The 13,710-nt window shown below is 34.4% G+C and overlaps 2 protein-coding genes across 12 annotated transcripts in view; both read left to right on the top strand.

The window, feature by feature from the left end:
- The first annotated feature begins 201 nt into the window (after nt 1-201).
- Nucleotides 202-6,767, top strand: LOC106167461 (uncharacterized). Its single transcript, XM_086999186.1, has 11 exons — nt 202-630; nt 918-1,096; nt 1,446-1,526; nt 1,973-2,151; nt 2,782-2,971; nt 3,240-3,331; nt 3,564-3,718; nt 4,271-4,392; nt 4,683-4,781; nt 5,338-5,469; nt 5,799-6,767. Exons 1-11 carry the CDS (start codon nt 258-260, stop codon nt 5,877-5,879), a joined length of 1,683 nt encoding a protein of 560 aa, XP_086855312.1. The 5' UTR covers nt 202-257; the 3' UTR covers nt 5,880-6,767.
- Nucleotides 6,768-7,271: 504 nt separating this feature from the next.
- LOC106179425 (protein phosphatase EYA1) overlaps nt 7,272-13,710 on the top strand; it is a 120,317-nt gene continuing 113,878 nt past the window's right edge. For 5 of the 11 annotated variants that reach the window (XM_086999179.1, XM_013563139.2, XM_013563091.2 and 2 more), the window contains exons 1-2: nt 7,283-7,444; nt 8,006-8,074. The gene's annotated coding sequence lies outside the window, so the exon portion shown is untranslated. Of the gene's footprint in view, nt 7,445-8,005; nt 8,075-13,123; nt 13,287-13,710 lie in introns of those variants that run through there. The other 6 variants (XM_013563132.2, XM_013563125.2, XM_086999178.1 and 3 more) reach the window with 3 other exon arrangements.

Here is a 13,710-nt window from a genome sequence, read left to right as displayed (position 1 = left end):
ATGTCAAATGCGGAGCCGCGGTTTTACGGAGGCTCACAAAGTAAGAGTTATAAAATACAATCGAATGATGGTACGTATGTTTTTTGAAAAAAAGAAAAGAAAAAAATGAAAATAGCAATATTTAATTTTGTTTTCAATTTGTTTGGATACAAAATTTGCCTAAAAAATCCGTGATTTTTGAAATCTTGTCTTGGTCAGAGTAAAGTGGGTCATAAAAGGTGAAGGACGTTAACACATTGAGACACCCCTGAAAAACTATGTTTTCGAAATGCAGATTTTGTGCAACTAGACTATATAGATCAACAGTATTAAAGGGCGCAACGCGTAACAATACGCGGATAGCCTTTTCGCGCATTTTGGATGGCAAAATAGACAGCAGTACTCAGGAATTTGACGCCAACTTACAACACAACAAACTCATAGAGAAGACCTACCTGGACGTTCTAAAAGTTGCTCATGCTGGTGGTGGTGAAAAAGCTGTGGAGAGGCATGTAAAACGCAACAAGAAACTGTTAGCCAAAGATCGCATCAAGTTACTGTTGGATGATGACAGTGACTTTCTTGAGTTGTCTCCTTTATGTGGAATGCGCATGGAGTATGGTGATGTCCCCAGAGGTGGCATTATTGCAGGTGCTTGCTCAATTGTCTTATGGTTTAATGTTTTGAACTTAAAGCTCAAACCTAAGGGACTCTTATTTTTTGCTGAACAAAAAGACTGTAATTAATGCTATTAAGAAATATTCACAACTACAGTATGCAATGATGATTAATAATTCTTTTTTTTAATGATACAATTTGATAACAAACTTTCCAGTATAATATTAAAAACTTAACTGAATGTGATGATTTTAATGGCAAAAATTATTAATGTAAAATTAGAAAAGTCAAATGATAAAATAGTTATTTTTTATTGACAGGTATTGGTAAAGTCCATGGCAAGCATTGCATGATCTTAGCAAATGAAGCGACAGTGAAAGGAGGAACACTTTATCCCATAGCAGTTAAAAAACAGCTGCGAAGTCAGGCTATTGCTGAGCAAAATCGCCTTCCATGTATCTATTTGGTTGATAGTGGTGGAGCCTTTCTACCATTGCAGGCAAGATACTGCCCTATAGCTGTCTGTCTGTGTGTGTGTGTGTGTGTGTGTGTGTGTGTGTGTGTGTGTGTGTAGAGAGAAGATGGATTGAATTTAATCATGCAGGCCATGATCGAGCAATTTATACATTTACGTGCCTTAGCATAAAAAATTTTTATTTTATTGGCTCAAATAATTGTTAGCATATTTTTATGAGCAACATGTTGAGAAAAAAGTAGGTTGATAAAATAATTTGTAGGAAATTTTGGAATTTTGAATGAATTTTAAAAGTTTGTTTATTTATAAGATTGAGAAGCAGTGCTTGTAGAAAAAACCCATATATATTTATTTGCTTTCTTCTCCCTCACAGGCAGAGATATTTCCTGATCAGCATCATGGTGGACGTGTTTTTTATAACATGGCTATAATGGGAGCCAAGGGGATTCCACAGGTGAAAAAGTTCAAGCAGTTACCTTTGCTCTTATTGCTAGGACAAACAATTCATAACAAAGATAAATCTCCACTTGAATTTATTTTTGAATGGCGTTTTATTGCTTATATTGATATATGAAAGTTTATAAAATATTTCATAAACAGCATTTTGTCATAAAGTTCAATACTTTAAATGTCCTTTTTATAACAAAATAAGTTTTCGAATGAAAGCTAGTTGTAGTATATGTGGATATTTTATGAGTACGTATACATGTACATGTACATATCACATGACTCCATGGTTACTATAAACATTAATAGGTTTTAGGAATAAAGCAATGCCTAAGTTCTGCCTGCAATTTCCTGACCACTATAAAACACATGAATTTTTTTTTAGGCAAATTATTTTTTGGCATTAAGATCTGAGCATATTATTATATTTTCTTTCTTAACCTTCCTCTCCAGATAGCTGTTGTATGTGGTAGCTGTACAGCAGGAGGTGCTTACATTCCTACCATGTCAGACCAGACTGTGATAGTACAGAAGATTGGACATATCTTCCTGGGTGGTCCACCCCTAGTGCATGCTGCCACAGGGGAGGTGGTCACTACAGAGGAACTGGGTGGGGCAGAATTACACTCCAGGTAAAAGAAAGCATTCTGATGGAAATTGATCTGTGTAGTAATGTTACTCATAATGATAAGCTTCCATTGGGACAAATCTTTTACAGGTTTGCTTTCAGTTAGTGTAGGAATTGAACAGTTCAAAATTTCATTATTATGAAAACAGAACCAACAAACGAAAAAAAAAATTACATTGGCTGATTTGATTGACCAAGTGAGGCATTTGTTGTAGACAGCTGAAATGTTCTGTAGCCCTTATGATTTTCTTGATTCATGAAGATATAATACTTTTGTGTCTAAAAAGAGATATTGATTTAATTATAATGATATAAAGAAAAAATTAACAATGGTTTTCTATTTGTAACTCAAAATAAATCATTGGGTCATTGTCAAAATTCTAGTGGAAATGTCTTAAATGAAAACAAGACTCTAGATGAATTAAAGATGATGCTAAAATGTGGAAATTGTAAAATGATTTTTATGTAGAATATTATTTCTATCAACGTCTCACATGGCAATTAACCTATGAGATGGGTGAAAGTTTTGCCAATGTTCTTAATTAATACTTGATGTATTATTTTGCCCCCCCTCCCCCCCAACCCTAAGTCTTTAATAATTTATCATGTAATAAGTTGAAGTATTTTATTCCAGTGTAAGTGGCTGCACAGACTACTTTGCCCACACAGAAGAGGAGGGTCTGGAGTATGGCAGGGACATAGTAGCAAGCCTAAACATCCCAGACAGACTTGGACACTCCAGTTATGAAGAGCCACAGTTCAGCCCTGAGGAGCTGCCAGGCCTGGTACCGTCAGATCTCACAAAGTCTCTAGACATCACTAAGGTAATGGCTGGATGGTTTGATTAGTCCATCGTTTGGTGGATTGATAGGGTTGAAATTTTCATAACAGAACATCCTTTATCCTTTGTATGCCTATTGTGATGTTTCCATCCAAAGACTTCTTTACTTTGTGAGTTTGGTTCTTATTTTGTTGTTTCATGTCTTATATCAAAATTCATGAAGTCTTGAGAAAACCCCTTAAATATGCTTTCTGAAATACAAAACAGTTTACAAAATATATATGTTAATATGAAGAGCATTTGAATTACAGATTCTGGCTAGAATTGTGGATGGAAGCAGATTTCATGAATTCAAAGCTAAATTTGGCTGCTCTTTGAAGACAGGGTTTTCTCACATACATGGGTACTGTCATTAAAAATGCATGTTTCTTAGAATTATATTAACAGAAAAGTAAACTTTTTGAAAAACACTAGTGTACAATTTTTATAACCATCTTTTTTTTTTAGTTGTAGTGTAAAATGGTATATCTACTTTATAACTAAATTTTATTTCATTTGTAATTAATAAGAAAATGACAAAAAACTCTCTTATATTTTATGGAAATCCTACTATATTTCTTAAATACAATTTTCAGGCATTTGGTTGGAATTGTTGCAAATGATGGTCCACTTAGTGAGCAAGAAGCAGCAAAAGGGGCACACTTTGTTCGTATGTGTGATGAAAGGAAAATCCCATTGATTTTCTTCCAAGATACAGGATCTGGGGATTTCAGTTCAGAAACAAATATAGGTCAGTGAAATTTAAACTCATGATATTACATTCCTATAAACTAACTTCAGGGCTCATTCCCATTGAAACTTTCAGTCTACATAGATCGATCCAACTCCGTGGGGGTTCTCCTTGAAAGCAATCAGTTTAACAGATTAACATGTCTTTTCTTGGCATTATGTAGAATACCAAAGAGCTGGTTATTTCAAGAGTATTTTGGAAACAAAAGGAGGCAGTCCCCGTGGAGTTGGATTGATCTATGTAGACTGATAGTTTCAATGGGGTTGAGCAATTAGATATTCTTGGGCCCACAAAGGTAAACATAACAGTTTTGGAAAAAATTTGAGTAAGTGCTTGTCTAGACAAATTTAGATTCTTAAACTTAATAGCACTTGTTAAAAAAAACTGCATTTCATATGTGTTTTTTTATTTATGTCAAACCGTCTAGGAGTTTTCTTTGGAGTGTGCTGGGGGGAGGGGGGGGGGGGGGAAAGCAAAGAGAATGACAAAAAAGTACCACCCATTCTTCTCCTTGATTATGTATATGTTTGCTGGTATATTTTTATTGTATAGATGAGGCGGGTGGAAGTGCCCTGAAATGTCAGTCTAGACTGCTAACTGCAGTGGCTGTGGTCAGTGTGCCCAAAATAACTGTGATAATGAGACAGAGCTATGGAGCAGAAAACTACATGATGGTAAGGCATGTTTTGGTGGTTTTTACATTAAACTCTGTTCCAAAATTGCTTTTATCCAGAATTATGGTAAATAATATATTTTCAATATTTCTTTCTTTTAAGGACGATTTATTATGTTGATAGTAAGGCCTGAGTATTTTGTCTGTAAAAACTGTATTAATTTTCTACAAAGATGAATGTCAGTTTTAAGTTTGATGAAAGTTCACAAATTTACAGAAGACACACAGAAGGAAAAGCATATCATGCTTAAAGTAAATGTTGAGATTGCACAAAAATTTTGTGTTTTTTAGGCTGGTCGTGCAATGGATCCCAACTTTCTTTTTGTGTGGCCCACGGTATCTATTGGTATACAGAATGAGGAGTACCTACTGAATAACACTGTCACCCAGGTAAGCAGAATAAGACATAGTACACTAATTCATACTTATAAATTACACAGGGAGTGCTTGGAAGCAAACATTGCTTAAACAAACATTTAAAAATTAGTTTATACATCATTGGGACGTATGTGGTAGTTTATGAATAATTGGCATTTCTGTGGGTTTCCTTGAGAAATTCTATGGTATTTTCTTTGAAAAGTGATGTTATTGCATTTATGCCTTTTTGCCAACTATTTTAAAGGGGTACAGAGGTTTGTTAGAACTCATTCAATCTTGTACAGGGCTCACATTTACATTAGACTGTTTTTAAATGACAATTATTCAATTTGACATATTGAAAGGGAGAGATGTGATTTCATTTCACCAGATTGTTATAATTCTGGCTCAATTATTTTACTAGTGTAATTTTTTTCAGCAGTTTGTATATATTTATGCTTGTGTGATCACAGTTATATGTGTTTATTGGTCTCTGATAAACTAAAAATTACAGCGCACCTCAATTAAGGTTGGCTTTTACTTAAATAATTTACATATTTACTTATCAGTTTGATACTTTATACTCTAGTTGCCAGCAGCAGATCTTACCAAAGAGCAGGAGGCATCAGTAAAGGAAAAGGTCCTCTCCAAAATGTCAGCATTATATTCATCATCCAGATTATGGGATGATGGAATCATTTTACCTCAGAACTCAAGAAAGGTGATCACTCTTTGCTACACTCTTCAAGATGTTGAAAACAAATCCTTTGGGCATCTCATTTAAATGTTACCTTTGAAGATGATCAATTTAAACAAGAAAATACAATCCTGCAATGCATTTTGATACTGATACTTATTTTTAAAACAACTACATGTATAGGTGAATAATAAAGAAAGATTTATACTTATCTTTGGTGTTTGTTTGGATTGTTTATGCTTTTTACATGTACGACTTCAGATAAGGAGTCCAGTATCTTTTAAACAGATATCTTACACCATTATTTACATAACTGCATAAATTTTATTATTTATTTCTGTTTTATGTTACAGGTACTGGGACAGTGCTTGGACATTGTCAGTGGACCACTTCCTCCTTCCAGTGAAGCTACAGAACCAATGTTCAGGATGTAGTCGTGAAGACGCTCATTTTACAAAAATAATAATAATAAAAATAAAAAAATACACTCAGGAGATTTGATTTGATAAAAAAAAACTTACAGATATGAAACTATATGCAACTTTGTATGCATTTGTAAATAAACCTTGGGATTCAGTAATAATCCATGGTAAATTTTTTCTTTACATAGACATTTGAACATTTTAATTTCCAGTATTTTAATTTATGACATTTTAATTTCCAGTAGGTTAACATACAGTATTCATGAATTGTGTCAGCAGCTGATTTAATTTATGTAATTGATATATAGTTGACAAGTAACTCTTTGAAATTAAACAATCTATGAGTATCACTGAGCCAACTATGAGCTATTATCTTAAATGTGCTTCAAAGAAAATTAGGAAGTTAGTTATAGACTGAGCAAGACTTTTGCTTCATATCTCAGTTACTTACAGTATGTATTTTCAAACTGGTAGGCAAAATGGTTTTTATTGTTCCACAAAATTAGAAGAAACACTTATTTTTTGATAAACAGTATATGGTATTGACATTAATATAAATTTTCATCAGTTGTAATATTCATAGAATAGGAACAGTGTCTCATAATTTCAAGAATGGGTGCAAAAGCTCATTTTAGAGATGATAATGTATTATTCATCAGGGATGATTGGATAAAGTATTTTGAATTAATGCAATAAAATCTTTAGTGTAAGCGTCATCTTTTGCAACTATAATCTACTAGTATTAGTACATGTACCTGTAAAGTAATTGTGGAAATGTAATGTTAGTTTTCTTTTCTGGCAATCTTAACAATTTTTTTATAATTCTGCCTTCTTGGGTTAAAAATCTGATACACCTTACACCGTCCAATGAGTTATTGTAAATATACATTTCTATTACTACTTTTTTCATTGCGTGAATTTCTTGTATTTTCACTAAATACATGTACACGCCTCGGGAAAATAGTCTAACAAAGACTACTGTACATGTAGTGCACAAAGGAAGAATCAGTCACGAATATCGTTACTATTAACTGAAAATAAAGGTTATGTTACTCATGGCATGTAAATCTGGCTTATCTGCTTAAAACAAAAAAGAGGCAAAACTTTTCATGTGATTTTTTCATTTTGTAGAAATAACGTCCTCCACTCTCAAAAATAAATGAAAATCATCGGAAACAAACGTACGTACTACTACAGGCACGCGAACTACGTCAACTATACATTGCCCCTTGATTGACGGGGAAAGCCCCATTGTTAAATGCCCTTTCAATTGCCGTGTAATACTATACGAGATTAGGCTCTGTCTGTTTTGAGAAAATGCGATAGAATTGTACTTGATTTGTATGCATCTAGATCAGATTTCATGCTCTATATTTAGTGACCTAATTACGGGAATTCCCTTCCGCGTGAGCTTAGTTTCCCAGCATGCATTAGTGCATTGTGAATGGCGAAGTGAGGGAAGGAGACTGCACTTACTACTACAACTTTACAACCTGGATTCAGCTAGAAAGTGAATACCTCGCAAGAGAGCGTTAAAGCTCATACTAAACAGGCAGCATATGACAACTTTGTAACTGGTAAGTTTGTAAATAATGTGGTATCTAGGGAGTCCCCCCCATTGCAGCTACTGTATTTGTAAACTGGGTCAAACGTGTTGTGAAATTTGAGGTGTCAGTAAGAGACACGAACGCCGACTCTGTAGTTAATATACATGTCTTAAGAGTGCACAAGGCTTGCACATGATCAGGGTGTGTTTTTGGAGATTATCGGTATTCTATAGATTTAGCCGCTGTTTTTGTACTTATTGCCATTGCATCGATTACGCCAGAGGAAATCAACAAGTGTAATGTACACTGCAATACTTAGGTCATTGATAAAATGCAGTGACTAGTCCGAGCGTGCTGAAGTATGCGTCCAAAGGTTTGAAATTAATTTTCAACCTGTCTGGATCCTGGAGAAAAAACTTTTTGCAGTGTTCAGAGTGTTAGGGTTTTGTCTTATCCTTTGCCTTCACATGATGCTCTCTGTTTAAATGTAAATACTTTTCACTTCAGATAAGCCAGAAAAAATTGAAGATCTATTGTTTACGTGGAACACTATGTATAAAAATGCTCAAAACAAGTTTATCCCTCTTTTAGTCACGGAACACAGAACTAGGAAGAATTGTGATCCCCTCTCAAAATGGCAAGACAATGCTTGGGCTGCTGGTCAGTGTCGCTTTTATATATGCATGATTTTCACAGTATTTTCACAGTAGATGCCACACAAGTTATTTTAGGGTGGCTTTTTTGGCAGTCAAGTTGATGGATCTTCAGTAGTTTTCAATGCTTGATAATCACTTGACTTTTTAACAGTTTGTAAAGCATGATGGTGAAAGGTATAAGGGAAAAATTGAGAGGATCTGCACCGCAGAGTATGTTTGTATATCTTTCATACTTAGCAAAATAGTGAATATGAAAAACCAAAGGGATTATTTGATTTGTGTAATAACTAGCTATAGTCAATACTAATGAGTATAGTTATTTCCAAAAGATGCAGCTCCTGCAGATCTTGATGAACTGTTTAAATTATTTGACTTGATATTTATGACCCCATTCCCAGAGATTAGATCGATCCAACTAGATCGACCTAACCCCTGGGGGTTCATGCCAAATAGCTGTCAGCCGAGCAGGCACATAAGTTAATAACCCCCTTACAGCTTGCAGTAGGCAGGATGGACATTTAAGCCGGATTATCTGACAGTAATCTAGTGAGACTCCCCACGGGGATAGATCGATCTAAAATCTATGGGAATGCACCCTATGATATACCTGTGATGCAGATTTATGTATTTTAATTGAATTTGTTTTGAATTGTTTATTTCAGTTTTGATTCTGTTAAGGGGAGGAAGAGGTTGTGATGCATATATTAATGATTAAAAAGACAATTTGTCTCGTGCTTCAGTGCAGCGAAATGGATTCCTTCTGTTGTTTGATCTTGCCATTATAGTTGTACCTCAAACCTTTTGATGAAGAAATGAAATGCTTTTTAATGAATCAAGAGTTCATCATAACACATGACAGCCTTATTGTTGAACATTTAGTGCCTTATTATCTTGGCTGATAGAGGTGATAAACTTCTGTTACTCTGATTTAGAGTTGCATGCAATGGGTTATTTATAAATATGTAAGAAAATTTATAGGAAGAATGTCTCCATCAAACTTAACACCATATGAGGGTCTTGATAAATGGATATTCCAATATTGCCATGGATTTTAAGTAAGTTCTAATTATCTTAAAATGTTAAAAAGTATAAATGAATGTTCTTAATAGAAAAATATAAATGGCCAGGCAGCATTTGAGTGTATTTCAAAAACTGCATTCTTTAGAAAACATTTTCATTTTTTTTCATTCAATCTAGCATTCTGTATAGTATAGTCCTTATAGTCATCAGCTAAAAAGGTGTCTGAACTTCCATTATACACCTGTTTTCTTGACCCAGCTTCATACTTCACATAACCAACACAAATCCCCTGATTCAATTAATTCTTCAGTTTAGCTTTATTGTCCAGATGTGATGTATCTCACCATCGAAAACAGGATTGATGGTCTACCTCTTGTGTTCCACAGGCCTGAATTGTGCAGAGAGCATCATTAATGGTACAACCTTTATTGTTGTATTGCTTTGATGGGTTTGAGAAGCCTAGCAAGATTGTATTTGCCAATATACCACCATCATAAAGTAAAATGCCTTGCAGGATCTTCACAGCTGAATGGGTTTCTATGGGCTTTTCACCAGCAAGTAATTGTCCAAAGAGGAAGGACGACTAAATGCAACCTTACTTGAATGCAATTAAATGAACTAGGGGATTGGATTGTTTCCTCTTAATAATAATGCCTCAAGACAATTTGAGCTGTATTTCATGTAAGTTTTTTTAAAACACTCTTCATTATGTAACAAGATAAAATAGATAAAATCCATATCCCTGATAAAGAGTGTCCATTACTTTTTTGTTAAATGTCTTAAGAATAATTGTAGCTCGAATCCTTTTGTACATCCATCTTGAAACGATTCTGTATGCCACACATACAGGTCAATTTAATTCTGTATCACCAAATTCCCCAAGCAGACTTTTCATAGGTGTTGAACCAAATCAAACAGGTTGGTCATAAAAGGAAATAACTATAAAATGCATGTGTATGCAGAAAGCAAATAAGGCATTCGTGTTTTGCTGTGTTTGGAGCTCTCAAGTAAATTAGATATCTAAAAGAACTAGGCTTTTAGGATTGAGAATGGTTAAGCCAAATGTTAAGGTTCATAGGAAATTGAAAAGGTGACCTAATAACATGAAGTTCAATGAATCAGTGGTCAATCAAACAGGTGCACTACCAACATGAAATTTATTGTAAAAACCAATAATGAAAGTAAAATGATTGTTTTCTTGATATAGGCAAATATTTTGATGGTTTTTGTGTCTTTTTAAAATATGAATACCTAAATCAGCAGAACTGTTTTAAAACTTTGTAACAAAAGCTACAAAATGTACAGACCTCTGTACCTGGATTGACTGTAATAAGTATCATTGAACCATGAGAAAAACAGAATTTTACTTTCTTGTCTACCATTCAAGGTTAAATACAAAACTTCAGCTAAATTTGGACCTTCTACCATTTGTCAATCAGTCTTCATAAGGTCAAAAGTATATGGAAAGTTTTGTAAAAATAGTCTGTCAGTAACCATGGCAGTTGATGTTAACATTATGTTTCAGCTCAAATGAATATGTTTTTGAGTGAAAAGCTTGAATGATACAGAACAAGGGGTGAGTTAATTGAAAAGCACTATTAACTGATTGATTGTTTAATTTATTTTTTTTGCTGAAATAGAAAAATATTATTGGTGTATTTAAAATTATTTACAAAATAAGAATAAGGCGTATTAGGTTAAAATCAAAGTAAACTGATTTACTTCTATTTTTAAATAAGGGTAAGGTTACCAAAAGTTGTATCTATAGATCCCCACACATTGCTATTTGTAATGTTGTTTCATGTGAAAATTCCATGTATTTTATTATAATTTTTCTTTGTATGTGTAGCTAGCTGTATGCATTCTCAGAAATCCTCATTAAGTCAGCATGGCCTGGCTGTAAGTGCTGATTATGAATCTTAAGAAGATTACACAAAACATTGTGGTTGGAAGATGATTTAAACAGGAAGGTGGGATCTTGACATCCTTAATTTAGCAAAAGCAGTGACATTATTTGTGTTACTTGGCCTTTATTTCCTGCTTGAAATCTATGTAAGGACTCATTCCCAATTGAAACCATAGGTCTACATAGTTCGATCCAACTCTGCGGGGACCTTCGCTGAATGCAATCAATTTAACAGATTAACACACCTTCCCCTGGCATTGAGTAGAATACAGAAAATCTTGTGATTATGCAAGAACGTTGGAAGCAAGAGAAGGCTCCTTAATCTGTTGAACTGATTGCATATAGTAAGAGCCTCCACAGAGTTGAATGGATCCATGTAGACCAATAGTTTCTATGGGAATGAGCCTCAAGATTTTACCCAGACCTTGCAGTTTCTAGTTGAATGTATTATTTTATATTAAATACTGGAGTAAAAATAGCCAGATTGGAAAAGATTTAATATTTGTACTTAAAAAGTCAATAAAACTTTAACAGTTTCTGTTATGAATGGACGTTCTTTCTTTTCTTTTTTCCTTCTTTCTTTTTTTGAAATATCATTTACTTTATTAACTAGTGAAATAAACAATAACTGTTTTGTTATTTATTAAGTATTTAGTTCTTTTTAAAACTTATAATTGCCGTATTGCTATTTATGAAAAAAGAAATCTTCGTGTCTGATATTCATTTTATGCCCTGTAAAAAATAAACATTTATTATCCATTTTAATTGCAGTACTTGGCTGAATACTACAAAACATGTCTCAGAAAAGTAATAAAAAACGGCATTGAAAAAATTGAATAATCTCAATGAGCCTAAAGACCACAGCAGCTGGTGCTGCCACAAACAATCAAACACTAAACTGCAAGTTAAATGCACAGGCAGGTTGAACATTTTGTGACGACATGTTATTGGATGAAATGAAACTGCTGTAGTGAAATTTACTTCAGAAAGAAAGGAAGACAGAAATTTTAGATGTCATAAAATATGACATGTACTGTAGATGTCTGCTGTTCCAGACACTGCTGACAAAAGTTATTCTTAAATATTTCTGTGTCAAGTCACTTATCAATTTGGTGTATTTTCTTTTGTCAGATTTATTAAGTATTTGAAATCAAAATAGCATGTTGTATGCATACCAGTATGTGCTGTTCTTGAAAATACATAGTGTTAAAGCTGGTGTTATTGTTCACAGTTTGGACAGAATTTTTCAGCATTTTGTTGAATTTCTTTCTATGACAGAGTGAGAAAAGTCAATAATGTGTGATAAGTGATTTGCATTTCAAATATAACAGGATTCACAGCTCCTGTCAGAACTAATCTAATTTCCTGAAAGCCTTATGAAAGTGATTTTTCAGCAGTAATCATTTTGCAACTTAGCTTCTGCATAGAGAAGCAATCTTTCATGTTCATTTCATTTAGGAAATGACTGTTTTATGATGAAAATTGAAAGGAAACTATCATCTGCACTTGTATTTAATTTAGAATCAATCCCAAAATATGTGGAGGAGAGAATAATTTTAGTTTTTCTTTGAATTCTGCTGAGTGATGACATACTGTTTATACACAAGATGCTGTTGAACTCCCCTCAGAAAATTTCCTGTAGAAATTTCCAAACAAAGTGGAACACTGCCATATGATTGAGAAGAGAGAAATCTTGCCAACGGCTGCTTCCTTTGCTGCACTGCATACTCCCTCTCTTTCTCTGTAAAATGCCAGGCTTGATAATGGAAGAGGATTTTTGATAAAAAGTGCCCCAGAAGCAGGTATTATCTCCAAATCTTCCCATGATGTGCGCTGAACATAAACAGCTCAGTGGTGTCCCAGATGTTATAGTCTTCTTAACGCCTTTTTGCACAGGAGGCTCCCCAAAGTATATGCTGTAGTAAGTTACTTGGTGAAACTCCTGCCCTGCTTCTGAGTTGAGGTTTAGGCTTCCCCTTAAAAAAAAAAACAAGGAGTAGAAAAAAAGGACCTCATGCAGGTAAAGAAGGCAAAGCACATCACATTCCTAACTAGTGAATTGTGACCTTGCCTCAAGCGACTGTTAATGTTGCCATAGCAACAAGTTTTAAGGGAGGTGCTTTCTGTGCCACTTCATCATCACTGCGGCAGTGTTGACTGTTGAACCTGCAGCAAATGAGAAACCCACAGGGACAGAGCGCATTGTGTTTCAAAGTTGTGAAATAGGAGCAGGGAAAGGGCAGCAGTGCTTGCTAACAACAAACATCCTGGTGTCTATCTGCTAGACCAGGTGAGATGGGGGAAGGCTAGAGTGAGCACTGATTAATTAGTTTAGTGCCCACTATGATGAGATGTAGGTTTTTGGCTGCAACATAATACTGGTGGAGCTAGATTCACCACAGGGGAATAACTTCAATCTGTTGTCTAGAAAAATGGGTTGGGGAACTCGCCATTGTAAGGGCTACTGTTCTTTAAGGTCAGCTGTGTTAATGAATTGTATTCTAGCACAGTGGTGACTTGTTAAGATTGGGTGGCATTTTACACAGGGTTCTTGACTGCACCTGGTGTATATGTGTACCTGTTGAGTTTTGTTTTAGTTCAACAGGTCAGGGTGGATATTTCTTTCAGATGGGTCAGTGGAAAGAGTAAGTACAAAGTTATTGTCTTATTAACAGCTCTTACTACCATTATGTGTTCAGAAGTGTTTAGTAGGG

The sequence above is a fragment of the Lingula anatina genome, chromosome 1 (assembly GCF_051362555.1).
Source record: "Lingula anatina isolate TDL-2025a chromosome 1, LinAna3.0, whole genome shotgun sequence".
Classification (NCBI taxonomy): Eukaryota; Metazoa; Brachiopoda; class Lingulata; order Lingulida; family Lingulidae; genus Lingula; species Lingula anatina.
Note: the sequence above shows the minus strand (reverse complement) of the source record. Positions and strands in the feature narration are given on the sequence as shown.